This window comes from Camellia sinensis, chromosome 12, assembly GCF_055761805.1.
Source record: "Camellia sinensis isolate YWXY chromosome 12, ASM5576180v1, whole genome shotgun sequence".
Lineage (NCBI taxonomy): Eukaryota > Viridiplantae > Streptophyta > Magnoliopsida > Ericales > Theaceae > Camellia > Camellia sinensis.
The window spans coordinates 155,884,229-155,906,662 of record NC_138972.1 but is presented as its reverse complement, the minus strand read 5'-3'; the positions used below and the strand labels follow the sequence as shown (position 1 = coordinate 155,906,662).

The following is a 22,434-nucleotide window of genomic DNA, read 5'->3' as shown; positions in this document are numbered from 1 at the left end:
CTTGAACAATTAAAAAGGTCTATGGTGGAGCTTAAGAAAAACGTGGCTCAGAGAGTTGATGAATTGAATTCGAAGGGTTCTTCCAAGCATGCACAAGAAGAAGAGCAAGTGGAAAACACTGAAATAAATGACAATGATGTTTCTACAATTCCCCATGATTGGTTAAGGTTGTGAGAAATGAAACAATCTGAATAAAAATCGTTTCGGACCTTTTTTGCTCTTACAATGTATTCGATACTCATAGATAACTACATATATCTAGTTATCTATTTTCATGTCTATCTTTGATATATTTGTATTCCAGACAAATATTTGATATATTTGTGACAGATTTTTGAAAATAAAATAAATGTTTGTGGTATCTTTATCCTTTGAGAAAAGAAAATAAATGATTTCATTTTTTTATTATCATACTTAGATGAATAAAAAAGTAAAGTATGTGATATAAATGGTTTCCTCCTCTCTAAACCATTCTCCTATGCCATTGTGGGTGTTCTTCTTTCTCTGGCGACAGTGGCGGCGGCGTTGGGCAGCGGCGATGGGGACGTTGTTGACAGGGACAGTGGGTGTTCAAGCAGATCTTATTTTCTAGACCACATCTTGGAGCACATCAGTGGTTTTTCCTGGATCATAATTGTTTTTTTTTTTTTTTTTTTTTGAGGATTTGTTTTTTGTTGTTATTTTTTTACTTTTGTTGTTTGGTTGGAATGACACTTTGGGGTCTTATTTATGTACTCTTGTTGTTTTATTAATATATTGTTTCTCACGTCCTAATATATATATATATATATATATATATACAGATATATATAAAATAAGGTTATTTTCATTAAATCTAATCACTTTTAAATGAGAAATGAAAGTTTCAAAATAAAAGTAATTTATTTCTCATAATTTCTCACCTAATTTATCTATCTACTACTATTATAAAAGTGTGAAGAGTTTGCAACGTTTTTTACTTTTTTTTAATGGCTAGGCTTCTCTCCAGTCCGAGATCATAATGAAGCGTGTTGTTGGGCTCGTGGGGCCCACCATAGATCATTTTGATTGTTTACTCAATCATTTTTCTTTATTTCTTTCTCTTCTTCTTTTTCTATTCATTTTTCGCTTTTAGTCTTTTCCGCTGAGGCAAAAGAAGTGTCAACACATTCGCATGACCACTTGTTTGAAATTTAATTTGTAAGAATTTTTCAATCCATACTTGTACACTAATATTTTCTGAATTTTTTTTTTTTTTTGAGAAAAAAAAAACAACACAAAAGCCAAACACCATAGTAGTTGTTTTATTTTTGAAAACTACGTACAAAAATTAAAAAAAGATAAAATAACTTTAACCTTGTCAACTGATAATGAAATCATAAACTAATTCAAATTCCATGTTCCATATCAACATAGGGTAGTGTTGAAAATGCCCATATTTATGACTCTTGCTCACAATAGTGTGGGTGGGCGAAGTTATAGTTTTTAAAAATTTTTTATTTTTATTTTTTAAATTTGATATATGGCCCATTCAATTGGCAAATAATGTGAACGTATTTATTAACGTTCCTAGAAAGAATTTAATTTTCTAAAATGGACAAATAATTTACCAAGGATAACAGATTTTCTTCTAATATTCAGGGTCTATACATTAAGTATTAGTAGATACACCAACTTTCATATTTAATAAGGAAATCACAAAAGATGGACAAATAATTTACCAAGGATAACAGATTTTACTTTTGTTGTTTGGGTGGAATGACCCTTTGGGGTCTTATTTATATACTCTTGTTGTTTTATTAATATATTATTTCTCATGTTCTAAAAAAAATATATATATATATATATATAATAAGGTTATTTTCATTAAATCTCATCACTTTTAAATGAGAAATCAAAGTTTCAAAATAAAAGTAATTTATTTCTCATAATTTCTCACCTAATTTATCTATCTGCTACTATTATAATAGTGTGAAGAGTTTTCTATGTTTTTTACTTTTTTTAATGGCTAAGCTTGTCTCCAGTCCGAGATCAGATTGAAGCTTGTTGTTGGGCCCGTGGGGACCCACCACGAATCATTTTGATTGTTTACTCAATCATTTTTCTTTATTTATTTCTCTTCTTATTTTTCTATTCATTTTTCGCTATACTTAACAATAGTCTTTTCCGTTGAGACAAAAGAACCGTCAACACATTCGCATGACTATTTGTTTGAAATTTAAATTGTAAGAATTTTTCAATCCTTACTTGTACACTAATATTTTTTGATTTTTTTTTCACCAAAAAAAAAAAAGAAAAAAAAAGTCAAACACCACAGTAGTTTTTTTTTTAATTTTTGAGAACTATCTATAAAAATTAAAAATAGATAAAATAACTTTAACATTGTCAACTAATAATGAAATATAAACTAATTCGAATTCCAAGTTCCATATCAATATAGGGCAGCGTTGAAAATGCCCATATTTATGACTCTTGCTTACAATAGTGTGGGTTGTCGAAGTTATAGTTTTTCAATTTTTTTTTGTTTTTATTTTTTAAATTTGATATATGGCCCATTCAATTGACTAATAATGTGAACGTCTTTAATAATGTTCCTTGAAAGAGTTTAATTTTCTAAGATGGACAAATAATTTACCAAGGATAATAGATTTTCTTCTAATATTCAGGGTCTATACATTAATTATTAGTAAATTCACCAACTTTCATATTTAATAAGGCAATCACAAAAGGGGAATTGCAGATTCTAGAGCCAAAAGAATATCAATGTAAAAATATCAATACTAACAGTATATAATCCCCCTTTGCGTGTACTTGCATATATCTCATGCTTCTTACTGAGAAGTTTTTGAAAAAAGATTTTCTTGCTTTTCCTTTAAACGTAGAGAGGAAGCAATCCCATGGCCGAAAGAAGATTGAAATGAAAATGATAGCCAATGAAAATGCAAGAAGGATCACCTTCTCAAAGCGTATACATGGGATTTTCAACAAAGCAAGCGAGCTCAGTGCCTTGGTGTTTTGCTGTAAGGGTGCAGGATTTTGGTCAATCTGTGGTATGCTGATGAAAGCAAGGGGAAGTGGATGTATACCTGGCATTAGCAATCTTCTTGGTGGCCAATTTCGCTCTGCTATGTTTCAATTTTGCTATGTTTTGCCTTATTTTTGGGTTTTTGCTCTACCTTAGTTTCTGCTGTCAAGCATGCTCATTGCTGGTTCGCTGGTGTATTGGTTGGATGCTACATGGGATGATTTGAAGTGCTTGTAACAACCCTCACCATACCCTTGTCTTACTTGCATACATTCCTGCATGATCTTGCCTTGTTTTAATAATTGGAAGGATTTGCTTGCCTTGTTTTATTAATATTGCTTGCGTGATCTTGTCACTTGTTCGGTGTGTGCGTGGCCGAGGTCACCTTGAGCTTAGTTCGCCTCTGAATCCTTGTACTTAGAATTGTTTTGAGATCTTGGTCAACCCCATCTTCACCTCGGGCATTTATTGCCGAGATGTTTTGCACCTAGTGAACCTTGTCTGCAGGCAGGTATGGCCTAGGCCGAGATGTGGCACACCCCGGCCAAGGTGTGGCACAGCTTAGTCAAGTGTCGTCCTCCCTAGCCGATGTTTTGTTATCCTGTTGCCGGATCCTTGATTTGAGCCGATGTCATTTATTGCCGATGTGTCTCGCCCAGCTTGTTACATACGCTTTGTCAGAGACTTGTCTTATCAATCAATCACCTTTTTGAGTTGAGCCAACCCGATAGCGCCACGTGTCCGAGCTGATTGTTAAGACAGCCGGCAGACTTAGAAACAAGTCATTTTGGTCTCAAATCCTTGTTTTAGAGAGAGAAGCTCTAGAGAGGAGGAAGAAGGGTTCTTGAGTGAGAATAGTCTTCCAAGCTTGATCTTCGTGGTTTGATCCGTTAGATTCGAGGTTTGAGGTTAGAATCTTGATCTACTTTGATTGTTGTTATCGATTATCTAGCTGCATTGCATGATCGGATCTGTTTTGCATGTCATGCATCGTTTTGAAGTTAGTTTTGGAAAGAGAAAATGGTTTTCATGTGTTCTTGAAGAGATCCTTGTTTCGATCCGAAAGTTTGGAACGGAAGCCATGATTTTGTGTTTGTTCTTGCATGACTTTCTTGTGTGAGGTACCCAGGTCCATATTTTGAACTCTTGGCATGAAAACTCAGATTTTTGTAACAAGTTGTGAACTTGCATCCATCTTTCAAATGATCATGTTCTTCATATTCTTCAAAGGGAAACCCAGGTTTTTCCCGACTTTGTTTGATGGGACCTCGGCAAGGGCCTGGACAGTGCCCAGTGTGTTCTTATGAGGCAAGAGCAGTGTTTAAGCTCCCAGCATGTTTTGCTTTGTCTTTGACTTGAATCTGGTGAGAATGCCGAGATCATTTGCATACATATAAAGCTTGTTTTGAGGATGTGATTTGCCATGTGATTGTAGGACCTTGATTCTTGCCTTGAGCCTACACCTGAAGAACTAGGTGAGTGGTATTTTTGATAAAGCTATGTTACACTTGTTTTTGATGAATCTTGCTTTGTTTTGTTTTGACAAAAGTAATTGCCAAGCATGAACGAATAGCCCCGTTTTGATGTTATTCTTGGAAAGTCCCTTGTGCTGGAGGACTCTAAACTTTCGCAGTACTAAGTATAAAAGGATACGGTCCTTGTTAAATCGGGCTACGGGCCTAAGTAACACAAGTCCCTTGTGCTGGAGGACTCTAAACTTTCGCAGTACTAAGTATAAAAGGATACGGTCCTTGTTAAATCGGGCTACGGGCCTAAGTAACACAAGTCCCTTGTGCTGGAGGACTCTAAACTTTCGCAATACTAAGTATAAAAGGATACGGTCCTTGTTAAATCGGGCTACGGGCCTAAGTAACACAAGTCCCTTGTGCTGGAGGACTCTAAACTTTCGCAGTACTAAGTATAAAAGGATACGGTCCTTGTTGAATCGGGCTACGGGCCTAAGTAACACAAGTCCCTCGGGCTGGAGGACTCTAAACTTTCGCAGTACCATTTGAATGATGAATACGGTTCATCCCTTGTTTTGCCGATGTCAGTAAGCAGTCCTTGATACTTGTAAGCTTTGAATGATGAATACGGTTCATCCCTTGTTTTGCCGATGACAGTGAGCAGTCCTTGATACTTGTAAGCTTTGATTGATGAATACGGTTCATCCCTTGTTTTGCCGATGACAGTGAGCAGTCCTTGATACTTGTAAGCTTTGAATGATGAATACGGTTCATCTCTTGTTTTGCCGATGTTAGTGAGCAGTCCTTGATACTTGTAAGCTTTGAATGATGAATACGGTTCATCCCTTGTTTTGCCGATGTCTGTAAGCATCCCTTGATACTTGAAATGTTCGATTGATGAATACGGTTCATCCCTTGTCTCGATAAGGTTTGATGTGTTTTGTTTTGAAAGACTCCGGCTATATTCATGCAAAACCTTTATTTCTAGTACCATTCACTGAGTATTTGTGCTCACCCCTCTCTATATATATATGTAGGTGATGAGCAGGACGGCGGCGATGCCTAGACTGTTTTGAAAGCTTGTTTTGGATTCGTGCTTATATCGGCTTTGTTTTTGTATTTACGTCGGCGATGCCTTTCATTGCATGTCGGCAAATCTTGAAAATCATGCTTCTTGACTCGTATTTATTGTATTTTGTATATGTCGGCTCGAGAAGCCTTTTGATCAAGATGTAACACATATTTTGCTTGTTGTATTCAAATTGTAAGATGGATGACATTGCATTTGATCTATACACAGCTCTGATGGACCGCTTGTATTTTGATTTATTACTTCCGCATTTGTGAGCCCCCTATATCCATACTCTGATTTTGTTAAGTTTTTGAAAGTTGGCCTTCAGTAATTACGGATTACTGGCCATCACGGCACCAAACTACTAGGGATTGGCAGGTTATTACAGAAAGTTTGTGAAAGATTTCTCAAGGATTGCAATTCCTTTGACGCAACTGACTAAGAAGGGGACACTGTATGAATGGACTGAAGATCGGGAATCAGCTTTTCAGGAACTAAAGACGAGGTTAGTTACGGCACCAGTGCTCGTTCTTCCATCAGGTAACGAAGAGTTTCATATCTATAGCGATGCTTCACATAAAGGCTTGGGTTGTGTGTTAATGCAAGGGGGTAAGGTTATAGCTTATGCATCTCGTCAGTTGAAACCTCATGAGAAAAACTATCCTACCCATGATTTAGAATTAGCGGCCGTGGTTTTTGCTATGAAGATTTGGCGTCACTATTTGTACGGAGCTACTTGTCAGGTTTTTTCAGATCATAAGAGTTTAAAATACCTATTCACACAGAAGGAATTGAATTTGAGGCAGAGATGGTGGCTCGAGTTATTGAAGGACTATGATATGCAAATTCAATATCACCCCGGTAAAGCTAACAGTGTAGCCGACGCTTTGAGCAGGAAGTCAGATGCAAATTTGGCGTGTTTGACCGTGATGACAGTGGAGCCGACCATTGTTGTTGAGGTAAAGACAAGACAGATGGAGGATAACTTCTACAAGAAAATAGCCGAGGAAATTGACACAAAGCCGAGATCGGGTTATACTATCGAAAATCAAGTGCTCAAGTTTGAGGGAAGGTTATGTGTGGCCGACATCCCAGAGTTAAAAAGGAAAATTTTGCAGGAAGCTCACGGTTCTAAGTTTGCCGTTCATCCAGGGAACACCAAAATGTATCGAGATATGAAGCAAACCTTCTGGTGGCCGAATATGAAAAGAGAGATAGCCGAATTCGTGTCCCAATGTTTACATTGTCAACAAGTGAAAGCAGAACATCAAAGACCAGCAGGACTTCTTCAACCTTTGCCAATTCCTGAGTGGAAATGGGAGCACGTCTCCATGGACTTTGTGATTGGTTTGCCGAAGACACCGAAAGGTATGGATTCGATTTGGGTTGTTATTGATAGATTAACTAAGTCAGCACACTTTCTACCTGTTAAGACTACCTTCAACGCCGATCAACTTGCCTTGTTATTTGTGAACGAGATTGTCAGACTTCATGGAGTGCCGATGTCCATTGTGTCAGACCGAGATCCTAAATTTGTTTCTAGATTTTGGCAGAGTCTTCAGAGAGCTTTCGGAGCCGAACTGAGATTTAGTACAGCTTTTCATCCCCAAACGGATGGGCAGACAGAGAGGACAATTCAGACACTTGAAGATATGCTTAGACTTTGCGTATTGGACTTCCTAGGGAGTTGGGGAACACATTTGCCCTTAGTGGAATTCGCTTACAATAACAGTTATCAAGCTAGTATTGGCATGGCGCCTTATGAGGCCTTGTACGGAAAAAAATGTAGGTCACCGATATGTTGGACCGAAGTCGGAGACAGAGCTCTGCTTGGTCCCGAATTGATTCAAGTGACAACAGAAAAGATTAAACTCATCCAACAGAGGATTAAAACTGCCCAGAGCCGACAAAAGAGCTACGCCAACCAGAGAAGGAATGAGTTAGAATTCGGAGTTGGGAATCACGTATTCCTAAAAGTCTCACCAATGAAAGGAGTTTCCAGATTTGGAAAGAAAGGTAAATTAGCACCTCGGTATATTGGACCGTTTGAAATTCTTGAGAGAATTAACCCCGTTGCCTACAGACTTGCTTTGCCGCCAGATTTGAGCCAAGTCCACAATGTGTTTCATGTTTCGATGTTGAGGAAGTACATCCAAGATCCACTACATGTAATTGATCATTCCGAGTTCACAGTTAATGAGGATTTGGGCTACGAGGAGAAGCCAATGAGGATTATTGACCGACAAGTGAGGCAATTGAGAAACAGATCGATACCGATGGTAAAGGACGAATGGAAGGAGCATTATGGCACAGAAGCCACGTGGGAAAAGGAAGAGGATATGAGAATCCGTTATCCGGAGTTGTTCTTGGAACAAGGTAATTTAAGTTTGGGGACCAAACTTCTTTAAGGGGGGTAGGATGTAACAACCCTCACCTTACCCTTGTCTTACTTGCATACATTCCTGCATGATCTTGCCTTGTTTTAATAATTGGAAGGATTTTCTTGCCTTGTTTTGTTAATATTGCTTGCGTGATCTTGTCCCTTGTTCGGTGTGTGCGTGGCCGAGGTCACCTTGAGCTTAGTTCGCCTCTGAATCCTTGTACTTAGAATTGTTTTGAGATCTTGGTCAACCCCATCTTCACCTCGGGCATTTATTGCCGAGATGTTTTGCACCTAGTGAACCTTGTCCGCAGGCAGGTATGGCCTAGGCCGAGATGTGGCACACCCCGGCCAAGGTGTGGCACAGCTTAGTCAAGTGTCGTCCTCCCTAGCCGATGTTTTGTTATCCTGTTGCCGGATCCTTGATTTGAGCCGATGTCATTTATTGCCGATGTGTCTCGCCCAGCTTGTTACATACGCTTTGTCAGAGACTTGTCTTATCAATCAATCACCTTTTTGAGTTGAGCCAACCCGATAGCGCCACGTGTCCGAGCTGATTGTTAAGACAGCCGGCAGACTTAGAAACAAGTCATTTTGGTCTCAAATCCTTGTTTTAGAGAGAGAAGCTCTAGAGAGGAGGAAGAAGGGTTCTTGAGTGAGAATAGTCTTCCAAGCTTGATCTTCGTGGTTTGATCCGTTAGATTCGAGGTTTGAGGTTAGAATCTTGATCTACTTTGATTGTTGTTATCGATTATCTAGCTGCATTGCATGATCGGATCTGTTTTGCATGTCATGCATCGTTTTGAAGTTAGTTTTGGAAAGAGAAAATGGTTTTCATGTGTTCTTGAAGAGAGCCTTGTTTCGATCCGAAAGTTTGGAACGGAAGCCATGATTTTGTGTTTGTTCTTGCATGACTTTCTTGTGTGAGGTACCCAGGTCCATATTTTGAACTCTTGGCATGAAAACTCAGATTTTTGTAACAAGTTGTGAACTTGCATCCATCTTTCAAATGATCACGTTCTTCATATTCTTCAAAGGGAAACCTAGGTTTTTCCCGACTTTGTTTGATGGGACCTCGGCAAGGGCCTGGACAGTGCCCAGTGTGTTCTTATGAGGCAAGAGCAGTGTTTAAGTTCCCAGCATGTTTTGCTTTGTCTTTGACTTGAATCTGGCGAGAATGCCGAGATCATTTGCATACATATAAAGCCTGTTTTGAGGATGTGATTTGCCATGTGATTGTAGGACCTTGATTCTTGCCTTGAGCCTACACCTGAAGAACTAGGTGAGTGGTATTTTTGATAAAGCTATGTTACACTTGTTTTTGATGAATCTTGCTTTGTTTTGTTTTGACGAAAGTATTTGCCAAGCATGAATGAATAGCCCCGTTTTGATGTTATTCTTGGAAAGTCCCTTGTGCTGGAGGACTCTAAACTTTCGCAGTACTAAGTATAAAAGGATACGGTCCTTGTTAAATCGGGCTACGGGCCTAAGTAACACAAGTCCTTTGTGCTGGAGGACTCTAAATTTTCGCAGTACTAAGTATAAAAGGATACGGTCCTTGTTAAATCGGGCTACGGGCCTAAGTAACACAAGTCCCTTGTGCTGGAGGACTCTAAACTTTCGCAGTACTAAGTACAAAAGGATATGGTCCTTGTTAAATCGGGCTACGGGCCTAAGTAACACAAGTCCCTTGTGCTGGAGGACTCTAAACTTTCGCAGTACTAAGTATAAAAGGATACGGTCCTTGTTGAATCGGGCTACGGGCCTAAGTAACACAAGTCCCTCGGGCTGGAGGACTCTAAACTTTCGCAGTACCATTTGAATGATGAATACGGTTCATCCCTTGTTTTGCCGATGTCAGTAAGCAGTCCTTGATACTTGTAAGCTTTGAATGATGAATACGGTTCATCCCTTGTTTTGCCGATGACAGTGAGCAGTCCTTGATACTTGTAAGCTTTGATTGATGAATACGGTTCATCCCTTGTTTTGCCGATGACAGTGAGCAGTCCTTGATACTTGTAAGCTTTGAATGATGAATACGGTTCATCTCTTGTTTTGCCGATGTTAGTGAGCAGTCCTTGATACTTGTAAGCTTTGAATGATGAATACGGTTCATCCCTTGTTTTGCCGATGTCTGTAAGCATCCCTTGATACTTGAAATGTTCGATTGATGAATACGGTTCATCCCTTGTCTCGATAAGGTTTGATGTGTTTTGTTTTGAAAGACTCCGGCTATATTCATGCAAAACCTTTATTTCTAGTACCATTCACTGAGTATTTGTGCTCACCCCTCTCTATATATATATGTAGGTGATGAGCAGGACGGCGGCGATGCCTAGACTGTTTTGAAAGCTTGTTTTGGATTCGTGCTTATGTCGGCTTTGTTTTTGTATTTACGTCGGCGATGCCTTTCATTGCATGTCGGCAAATCTTGAAAATCATGCTTCTTGACTCGTATTTATTGTATTTTGTATATGTCGGCTCGAGAAGCCTTTTGATCAAGATGTAACACATATTTTGCTTGCTGTATTCAAATTGTAAGATGGATGACATTGCATTTGATCTATACACAGCTCTGATGGACCGCTTGTATTTTGATTTATTACTTCCGCATTTGTGAGCCCCCTATATCCATACTCTGATTTTGTTAAGTTTTTGAAAGTTGGCCTTCGGTAATTACGGATTACTGGCCATCACGGCACCAAACTACTAGGGATTGGCAGGTTATTACAGAAAGTTTGTGAAAGATTTCTCAAGGATTGCAATTCCTTTGACGCAACTGACTAAGAAGGGGACACTGTATGAATGGACTGAAGATCGGGAATCAGCTTTTCAGGAACTAAAGACGAGGTTAGTTACGGCACCAGTGCTCGTTCTTCCATCAGGTAACGAAGAGTTTCATATCTATAGCGATGCTTCACATAAAGGCTTGGGTTGTGTGTTAATGCAAGGGGGTAAGGTTATAGCTTATGCATCTCGTCAGTTGAAACCTCATGAGAAAAACTATCCTACCCATGATTTAGAATTAGCGGCCGTGGTTTTTGCTATGAAGATTTGGCGTCACTATTTGTACGGAGCTACTTGTCAGGTTTTTTCAGATCATAAGAGTTTAAAATACCTATTCACACAGAAGGAATTGAATTTGAGGCAGAGATGGTGGCTCGAGTTATTGAAGGACTATGATATGCAAATTCAATATCACCCCGGTAAAGCTAACAGTGTAGCCGACGCTTTGAGCAGGAAGTCAGATGCAAATTTGGCGTGTTTGACCGTGATGACAGTGGAGCCGACCATTGTTGTTGAGGTAAAGACAAGACAGATGGAGGATAACTTCTACAAGAAAATAGCCGAGGAAATTGACACAAAGCCGAGATCGGGTTATACTATCGAAAATCAAGTGCTCAAGTTTGAGGGAAGGTTATGTGTGGCCGACATCCCAGAGTTAAAAAGGAAAATTTTGCAGGAAGCCCACGGTTCTAAGTTTGCCGTTCATCCAGGGAACACCAAAATGTATCGAGATATGAAGCAAACCTTCTGGTGGCCGAATATGAAAAGAGAGATAGCCGAATTCGTGTCCCAATGTTTACATTGTCAACAAGTGAAAGCAGAACATCAAAGACCAGCAGGACTTCTTCAACCTTTGCCAATTCCTGAGTGGAAATGGGAGCACGTCTCCATGGACTTTGTGATTGGTTTGCCGAAGACACCGAAAGGTATGGATTCGATTTGGGTTGTTATTGATAGATTAACTAAGTCAGCACACTTTCTACCTGTTAAGACTACCTTCAACGCCGATCAACTTGCCTTGTTATATGTGAACGAGATTGTCAGACTTCATGGAGTGCCGATGTCCATTGTGTCAGACCGAGATCCTAAATTTGTTTCTAGATTTTGGCAGAGTCTTCAGAGAGCTTTCGGAGCCGAACTGAGATTTAGTACAGCTTTTCATCCCCAAACGGATGGGCAGACAGAGAGGACAATTCAGACACTTGAAGATATGCTTAGACTTTGCGTATTGGACTTCCTAGGGAGTTGGGGAACACATTTGCCCTTAGTGGAATTCGCTTACAATAACAGTTATCAAGCTAGTATTGGCATGGCGCCTTATGAGGCCTTGTACGGAAAAAAATGTAGGTCACCGATATGTTGGACCGAAGTCGGAGACAGAGCTCTGCTTGGTCCCGAATTGATTCAAGTGACAACAGAAAAGATTAAACTCATCCAACAGAGGATTAAAACTGCCCAGAGCCGACAAAAGAGCTACGCCAACCAGAGAAGGAATGAGTTAGAATTCGGAGTTGGGAATCACGTATTCCTAAAAGTCTCACCAATGAAAGGAGTTTCCAGATTTGGAAAGAAAGGTAAATTAGCACCTCGGTATATTGGACCGTTTGAAATTCTTGAGAGAATTAACCCCGTTGCCTACAGACTTGCTTTGCCGCCAGATTTGAGCCAAGTCCACAATGTGTTTCATGTTTCGATGTTGAGGAAGTACATCCAAGATCCACTACATGTAATTGATCATTCCGAGATCACAGTTAATGAGGATTTGGGCTACGAGGAGAAGCCAATGAGGATTATTGACCGACAAGTGAGGCAATTGAGAAACAGATCGATACCGATGGTAAAGGACGAATGGAAGGAGCATTATGGCACAGAAGCCACGTGGGAAAAGGAAGAGGATATGAGAATCCGTTATCCGGAGTTGTTCTTGGAACAAGGTAATTTAAGTTTGGGGACCAAACTTCTTTAAGGGGGGTAGGATGTAACAACCCTCACCTTACCCTTGTCTTACTTGCATACATTCCTGCATGATCTTGCCTTGTTTTAATAAGGGCAAATTACATATACACCCCTCGAGGTTTGGCTAAATTACAGATGCCCCCCTGAGGTTTGAGAAATTACGAATTCCCCCCTGAATGCTATATTTGCATAAGAAATTAGGGGGTAATTTGTTATGAAATATAAACCTCAGGGGGCAAATTGTTATGAAAATACAAACCTCAGGGGGCGGGATGTAATTTCTGAAACCTCAGGGGGGTATCTGTAATTTAGCCAAACCTCGAGGGGTGTATATGTAATTTGCCCTTTTAATAATTGGAAGGATTTTCTTGCCTTGTTTTGTTAATATTGCTTGCGTGATCTTGTCCCTTGTTCGGTGTGTGCGTGGCCGAGGTCACCTTGAGCTTAGTTCGCCTCTGAATCCTTGTACTTAGAATTGTTTTGAGATCTTGGTCAACCCCATCTTCACCTCGGGCATTTATTGCCGAGATGTTTTGCACCTAGTGAACCTTGTCCGCAGGCAGGTATGGCCTAGGCCGAGATGTGGCACACCCCGGCCAAGGTGTGGCACAGCTTAGTCAAGTGTCGTCCTCCCTAGCCGATGTTTTGTTATCCTGTTGCCGGATCCTTGATTTGAGCCGATGTCATTTATTGCCGATGTGTCTCGCCCAGCTTGTTACATACGCTTTGTCAGAGACTTGTCTTATCAATCAATCACCTTTTTGAGTTGAGCCAACCCGATAGCGCCACGTGTCCGAGCTGATTGTTAAGACAGCCGGCAGACTTAGAAACAAGTCATTTTGGTCTCAAATCCTTGTTTTAGAGAGAGAAGCTCTAGAGAGGAGGAAGAAGGGTTCTTGAGTGAGAATAGTCTTCCAAGCTTGATCTTCGTGGTTTGATCCGTTAGATTCGAGGTTTGAGGTTAGAATCTTGATCTACTTTGATTGTTGTTATCGATTATCTAGCTGCATTGCATGATCGGATCTGTTTTGCATGTCATGCATCGTTTTGAAGTTAGTTTTGGAAAGAGAAAATGGTTTTCATGTGTTCTTGAAGAGAGCCTTGTTTCGATCCGAAAGTTTGGAACGGAAGCCATGATTTTGTGTTTGTTCTTGCATGACTTTCTTGTGTGAGGTACCCAGGTCCATATTTTGAACTCTTGGCATGAAAACTCAGATTTTTGTAACAAGTTGTGAACTTGCATCCATCTTTCAAATGATCACGTTCTTCATATTCTTCAAAGGGAAACCTAGGTTTTTCCCGACTTTGTTTGATGGGACCTCGGCAAGGGCCTGGACAGTGCCCAGTGTGTTCTTATGAGGCAAGAGCAGTGTTTAAGTTCCCAGCATGTTTTGCTTTGTCTTTGACTTGAATCTGACGAGAATGCCGAGATCATTTGCATACATATAAAGCCTGTTTTGAGGATGTGATTTGCCATGTGATTGTAGGACCTTGATTCTTGCCTTGAGCCTACACCTGAAGAACTAGGTGAGTGGTATTTTTGATAAAGCTATGTTACACTTGTTTTTGATGAATCTTGCTTTGTTTTGTTTTGACGAAAGTATTTGCCAAGCATGAATGAATAGCCCCGTTTTGATGTTATTCTTGGAAAGTCTCTTGTGCTGGAGGACTCTAAACTTTCGCAGTACTAAGTATAAAAGGATACGGTCCTTGTTAAATCGGGCTACGGGCCTAAGTAACACAAGTCCTTTGTGCTGGAGGACTCTAAATTTTCGCAGCACTAAGTATAAAAGGATACGGTCCTTGTTAAATCGGGCTACGGGCCTAAGTAACACAAGTCCCTTGTGCTGGAGGACTCTAAACTTTCGCAGTACTAAGTACAAAAGGATATGGTCCTTGTTAAATCGGGCTACGGGCCTAAGTAACACAAGTCCCTTGTGCTGGAGGACTCTAAACTTTCGCAGTACTAAGTATAAAAGGATACGGTCCTTGTTGAATCGGGCTACGGGCCTAAGTAACACAAGTCCCTCGGGCTGGAGGACTCTAAACTTTCGCAGTACCATTTGAATGATGAATACGGTTCATCCCTTGTTTTGCCGATGTCAGTAAGCAGTCCTTGATACTTGTAAGCTTTGAATGATGAATACGGTTCATCCCTTGTTTTGCCGATGACAGTGAGCAGTCCTTGATACTTGTAAGCTTTGATTGATGAATACGGTTCATCCCTTGTTTTGCCGATGACAGTGAGCAGTCCTTGATACTTGTAAGCTTTGAATGATGAATACGGTTCATCCCTTGTTTTGCCGATGTCAGTGAGCAGTCCTTGATACTTGTAAGCTTTGAATGATGAATACGGTTCATCCCTTGTTTTGCCGATGTCTGTAAGCATCCCTTGATACTTGAAATGTTCGATTGATGAATACGGTTCATCCCTTGTCTCGATAAAGTTTGATGTGTTTTGTTTTGAAAGACTCCGGCTATATTCATGCAAAACCTTTATTTCTAGTACCATTCACTGAGTATTTGTGCTCACCCCTCTCTATCTATATATGTAGGTGATGGGCAGGACGGGGGCGACGCCTAGACTGTTTTGAAAGCTTGTTTTGGATTCGTGCTTATGTCGGCTTTGTTTTTGTATTTACGTCGGCGATGCCTTTCATTGCATGTCGGCAAATCTTGAAAATCATGCTTCTTGACTCGTATTTATTGTGTTTTGTATATGTCGGCTCGAGAAGCCTTTTGATCAAGATGTAACACATATTTTGCTTGCTGTATTCAAATTGTAAGATGGATGACATTGCATTTGATCTATACACAGCTCTTATGGACCGCTTGTATTTTGATTTATTACTTCCGCATTTGTGAGCCCCCTATATCCATACTCTGATTTTGTTAAGTTTTTGAAAGTTGGCCTTCGGTAATTACGGATTACTGGCCATCACGGCACCAAACTACTACGGGCGGTTTGGGGTCGTGATAGTGCTAGTATGCCGTTGGAAGCAAGGGAAAGTGGGTGTATACCTGGTATTAGCAGATCTTCGCGGTGGCCATGCACAATGTTTCTGGTTTGATTTCTGGTTGCTGCTCTGCTGTGCTTCAAGTTTGCTATGCTTTGCATCATTTTTGGCTTGCTGCCCTACCCTAGTTTCTGCTGTCATGCTAAAGTGTATGCATCCTGATTCCTAGCTGCATTTTGTTGTTTTTGCTGTTTTTGTTGTTTTTGCACCTTGGTGCCTTGTTTGTTTTCCCATCTGTTCTGCATTTTGCTTTGTTGGTCTCTCACCAACTTTGGCATCAGCTTGCTCTTGTTAGGGTCTCACTCCTTCTGTCCCTAACTGGGATTTGGAGTGTTCTCTTGGTTGCTTTTCTTGTGCCTCTTCTTTATTGATGTTTTTTTCCGTATTCTGTATGTTATCTTCATCAATAAAGTTCTTCTTTTGCTGATCAAAAAAAAATGTGGTGTAAATATGGCCATTGTCCTCTTCTCCATGGGAGGCAAGGCTTTCTCTTTTGGAAAACCTAATGTTGACTTAGTTGTAGACCGCTTTCTGAACCAAAATGCGCAGCCAAGTGAAGGCGTCTCCAGCCATGCCTCGCGGCACGACGATGCCACTGTGCACCAACTCAACCAACAATTCCATGAGCTGATCAAGCGATTGAAAGCCGAGAGAAAGAAAGAGAAAATTGTTCAAAACATGAGTAACAAAAACTATGGCTTGCTAAGTTGTAGGTTTGATGCATATGTTAATCAGCTTGACTTGCAACAGCTTGAACAATTAAAAAGGTCTATGGTGGAGCTTAAGAAAAACGTGGCTCAGAAAGTTGATGAATTGAATTCGAAGGGTTCTTCCAAGCATGCACAAGAGGAAGAGCAAGTGGAAAACATTGAAATAAATGACAATGATGTTTCTACTATTCCCCATGATTGGTTAAGGTTGTGAGAAATGAAACAATCTGAATAAAAATCGTTTCTGACCTTTTTTACTTTTACAATGTATTTGATACTCATAGATAACTACATATATCTAGTTTTCTATTTTCACGTCCATCTTTGATATATTTGGATTCCAGAAAAATATTTGATATATTTGTGATAGAGTTTTGAAAATAAAATAAATGTTTGTGGTATCTTTATCCTTTGAGAAAAGAAAATAAATGATTTCATTTTTTTATTATCATACTTCGATAAATAAAAAGTAAAGTATGTGATATAAATGGTTTCCTCCTCTCTAAACACTTCTCCCATGCCATTGTGGGTGTTTTTCTTTCTCTGGCGACAGTGGCGGCAACGTTGGGCAGCGGCGACGGGGACGTTGTTGACAGGGACGATGGGCTTTCAAGCAGATCTTATTTTCTAGACCACATCTTTAAGCACATTAGTGGTTTTTCCTAGATCATAATTGTTTTTTTTTTTTTTTTTTTTTAGGGTTTGTTTTTTGTTGTTATTTTTTTACTTTTGTTGTTTCGTTGGAATGACCCTTTGGGGTCTTATTTGTGTCCTCTTGTTGTTTTATTAATATATTGTTTCTCACGTCCTAATATATATATATATAATAAGTTTATTTTCATTAAATCTAATCACTTTTAAATGAGAAATCAAAGTTTCAAAATAAAAGTAATTTATTTATCATAATTTCTCACCTAATTTATCTATCTGCTACTATCATAAAAGTGTGAAGAGTTTGCAATGTTTTTCACTTTTTTTAATGGCTAGGCTTCTCTCCAGTCCGAGATCACAATGAAACGTGTTGTTGGGCTCGTGGGGCCCATCACAGATCATTTTTATTGTTTACTCAATCATTTTTCTTTATTTCTTTCCTTTCTTCTTTTTCTATTCATTTTTGCTATACTTACTAATAGTCTTTTTCGTTGAGGCAAAAGAAGTGTCAACACATTCGCATGACTATTTGTTTGAAATTGAATTTGTAAGAATTTTTCAATCCATACTTGTACACTAATATTTTCTGTAATTTTTTTTTTTTGATAAAAAAAAACAAAACAAAACAAAAGCCAAACACCATAGTAGTTGTTTTATTTTTGAAAGCTACCTATAAAAATTAAAAATAGATGAAATAACTTTAACCTTGTCAACTAATAATGAAATCATAAACTAATTCAAATTCCAAGTTCCATATCAACATAGGGTAGTGTTGAAAATGCCCATATTTATGACTCTTGCTCACAATAGTGTGGGTGGTCGAAGTTATAGTCATTAAATTTTTTTTATTTTTATTTTTCAAATTTGATATATGGCCCATTCAATTGACAAATAATGTGAACGTATTTACTAACGTTCCTAGAAAGAATTTAATTTTCTAAGATGGACAAATAATTTCCCAAGGATAACAAATTTTCTTCTAATATTCAAGGTCTATACATTAATTATTAGTAGATTCACCAACTTTCATATCTAATAAGGAAATCCCAAAAGATGGACAAATAATTTACCAAGGATAGCAGATTTTACTTTTGTTGTTTGGGTCGAATGACCCTTTGGGGTCTTATTTATATACTCTTGTTGTTTTATTAATATATTATTTCTCATGTTCTAATATATATATATATATATATATAAAATACGGTTATTTTCATTAAATCTCATCACTTTTAAATGAGAAGTCAAAGTTTCAAAATAAAAGTAATTTATTTCTCATAATTTCTCACCTAATTTATCTATCTACTACTATTATAATAGTGTGAAGAGTTTGCTAGGTTTTTTACTTTTTTTAATGGCTAGGCTTCTCTCCAGTCCGAGATCAGATTGAAGAGTGTTGTTGGGCCCGTGGGGGCCCACCACGAATCATTTTGATTGTTTACTCAATCATTTTTCTTTAATTATTTCTCTTCTTCTATTTCTATTCATTTTACTTAACAATTGTCTTTTCCGTTGAGACAAAAGAACTGTCAACACATTCGCATGACTATTTGTTTGAAATTTAAATTGTAAGAATTTTTCAGTCCTTACTTGTACACTAATATTTTCTGATTTTTTTTTGACAAAAAAAAAGAAAAAAAATTCCAAAAACCATAGTAGTTTTTTTATTTTTGAAAACTATCTATAAAAATTAAAAATAGATAAAATAACTTTAACATTGTCAATTGATAATGAAATCATAAACTAATTCAAATTCCAAGTTCCATATCAACATAGGGCAGTGTTGAAAATGCCCATATTTATGACTCTTGCTTACAATAGTGTGGGTGGTCGAAGTTATAGTTTTTCAATTTTTTTTTTATTTTTTAAATTTGATATATGGCCCATTCAATTGACTAATAATGTGAACGTATTTAATAATGTTCCTTGAAAGAGTTTAATTTTCTAAGATGGACAAATTATTTACCAAGGATAACAGATTTTCTTCTTATATTTAGGGTCTATACATTAATTATTAGTAGATTCACCAACTTTGATATTTAATAAGGCAATCACAAACAATGGACAAATAAGTTACCAAGGTAACAGATTTTCTTCTAATATTCAGGGTCTATACATTAATTATTACCAAATTCACCAACTTTCATATTTAATAAGGCAATCACAAAAGGGGAATTGCAGATTCTGGAGCCAAAAGAATATCAATGTAAAAATATCAATACTAACAGTATATAATCCCCCTTTGCGTGTACTTGCATATATCTCATGCTTCTTACTGAGAAGTTTTTGAAAAAATATTTTATTGCTTTTTCTTTAAACGTGGAGAGGAAGCAATCCCAAGGCCGAAAGAAGATTGAAATGAAGATGATCGCCAATGAAAACGCAAGAAGGATTACCTTCTCAAACCGTAAACATGGGATTTTCAACAAAGCAAGCGAGCTTAGTGCCTTGGTGTTTTGCTGTAAGGGTGCAGGATTTTGGTCAATCTGTGGTATGCTTATAACGCCCTCAAAATAATAACATTAAACCCATCAAATAAGACATGCATTTACATATAAACTAACCACATTCCTTTATTCCTTAGAGTTCCATTACATAAGTATTACATGTTAACATCATAACAAAATGCCCTACTGGCTTACAGCTTTCCAAGTTAACACTTGGTTACAACAAAAGAGTACTAACTCGTTTACACATTAAGCCCTTGGCTTGAAGTTACATGTAATACATCAAAAGTAAAACGACAAGACATGTCCGTCTCTAGCCTCCCAAGCTATGTCCTTGGAGGTGGCATGCTTCCTGCACCTGAAAATGATATTCCCATATAGGGTGAGCCACAGCCCAGTAGAAATACACTAAACCAACCATGGACAATGACTAAAACATTGGCAATTGATAGATGGCTAACACTGATACAATCACATAAATCACATATTTATGTCATACGACTTATGAGTCCAAGTTTCCTTTCATTTTCCCCTTTTCTACGGATAGGCATATAAGCACTAACCACATGCTCAACAGATATGTATAACAACAATATCCACATTCTCAGATAAGCAAATAAGCTATATCCACATTCTACAACAGATATGTATAACCACAATATCCACCGATAAGCATATGAGCTATATCCACACATCACAAAGATAAGCATATAAGCTCTATCTTCACTTCTAGACAAGCATATGAGCTGTATCTACGGAGTTCATCCCCTATCTTCTCCCAACACTAACCGGTTTAGAGGTACATCCCCTATCTTCCCCTAAACCGCGGAGTACATCCCTTATCTCCTCCTCTACACATAACGTATATAAACACATTGGTTCTATATACAATCACCCAATACATACAATTAATGTATTCTATCAACCGTCAAGTTCCACGACACATTTCATTGATTAGTTTCAGTTTGCCTAATCATCATGCATTGTCTACAACAATCACGACTATCCCCCACCGATAGCCCAAAGCAGTTATTTCTAAACAGGAAATAAATGCACAATGGATATTCAATCAACATTTCATTTCTTCATTCTTCTCAATTAATTATCCCAATTAATTAAACAATGTAATTAGGCCATTTTCCATAATTACCATTTCAACCCTTAGGTCCCATTTTCATCAATGATTCAACATTAATTCCATTTTTCTATGCCAAACATGCATCTAGGTTTATTATGAATAAAACCCCAACTTTTGTAAAATTACACAAAAGCCCCAAACTTTCACAAAATTACCAAACCAAGCCCAACATCTCAAAATACCAAAATTTAAAGACAAAACCCATTGAGAGGAGTAGGATATCCCTACCTTGAAGTTTTAGCCAAAAAGGAGATGAAGACTCGAAGATCAACGTGCTCCAAATCCAAACTTTTTCAGATTAAATCGAAGCTCTCAACACCCTCTATCTTTTTAACAAAGGCCCTAGGCTAGATTCACACCCTAGGGAGATCAAATCATAGAGAGAGTGCAAGTTTAGAGAGAGAGTGTGTCGGATTAAGGGTTTTGGATCAAAAAGAAAGTGAAAAAGTGATGTTTTAGACGCTGCTGCACGCTGATATAAAACACGCTCGCTCGAGCGAAGACTTGGTCGCTCGAGCGACCAGACACAGAAAACTCTCGCTCGAGCCAATAAGTTCTCGATCGAGCGAAGAAAAATCCAGACCGCTCGAGCGAAGGAAGCTCGCTCGAGCCAAGAAAGACAGCTCTCAGGTCCAGAACCAGGTGCAACCGCTCGCTCGAGCGAGCCACTCTGGCTCGACCCACCAAACACGAACCCCACTCTCGCTCGAGCGACCAACTCCTCGCTCGAGCGAAGGTCCAAAATTCTGGGCAGCAACACTAGGCTCCCAAACACAACCAACCTGCAACAAACCTGCCCAACACATCCTATAACTCAATAAGAAGCAAAAGGATGCAAACAAGATAATAAACAACTACCAACATCCACGGACACATGTCCGGATCACTGTACAACAAGGGTAAACCCGGGATCGCTATAATGCTGATGAAAGCAAGGGGAAGTGGATGTATACCTGGTATTAGCAGATCTTCTTGGTGGCCAATTTCGCTCTGCTATGTTTCAATTTTGCTATGCTTTGCCTTATTTTTGGGTTTTTGCTCTGCCTTAGTTTATACTGTCAAGCATGCTCATTGCTATAGCGATTCTGGATTTTATCCCTTGTTGTACAGTGATCCGGACTTGGTTCTGTGGATGTTAGCAGTTCTTTATATCTTGTTTACGTCCTTTCGTACTTGGTATTCGAGTTATAGGATGTGTTGGGCGTGTTCTGAACAGGTAGATTGGGTTTTGGTCTCAAGTGTAGTTGCCCAGGTTTTTGGTGTTACGCTCGAGCGGATCCTTCTGAGCTCGAGCGGAGTTTGGTTTTTGGGTTGTCCGCTCGAGCGGGCCTTCTTGCGCTCAAGTGTGGTTTACACCCTAGCAGTATTTTGTGCCCCTGTAAAACTTCTGTAGGTGTGTTTTCTACGCTCGAGTGGGCTTGTTGGCGCTCGAGTGGGCTTGTTGGCGCTCAAGCGGGTCGCGCTCGAGCGGGCTTGTTGGAGCTCGAGCGGGTAGTCCTTTTTTCTGAAAAGTTCTGGGAGATGAAAATCTACGCTCGAGCGAACTGGTTCTTCGCGCTCGAGCGGATGTGTTTTGCTTTTGTTTCTTGGAGCTCGAGCGGGCCTTCTTGCGCGCGAGCAGATCCAAATTTTTGTGCTTGACGCTCGAGCGTTCTATTCTCCGCTTGAGCGGGTCATACGTATATGAGTCATCCGCTGGGTAATTTTAAATCACTTTTTACATTTCCTTTCTCTCTCTTTCTTTTCCAAAATCATTTTTGAGAGCCTCTCTCTCTAGGATCTCCTTTCTCTCTAGGGTTTGATCTAGTT

General features: G+C 38.9%; 1 protein-coding gene across 1 annotated transcript; it reads left to right on the top strand.

The window, feature by feature from the left end:
* The first annotated feature begins 16,132 nt into the window (after positions 1-16,132).
* On the top strand, positions 16,133-16,606 carry LOC145803995 (agamous-like MADS-box protein AGL62). The gene has a single exon (XM_082897401.1). The coding sequence runs from the start codon at positions 16,133-16,135 to the stop codon at positions 16,604-16,606; it is 474 nt and encodes a 157-aa protein (XP_082753527.1).
* The last annotated feature ends 5,828 nt before the right edge of the window (positions 16,607-22,434 follow it).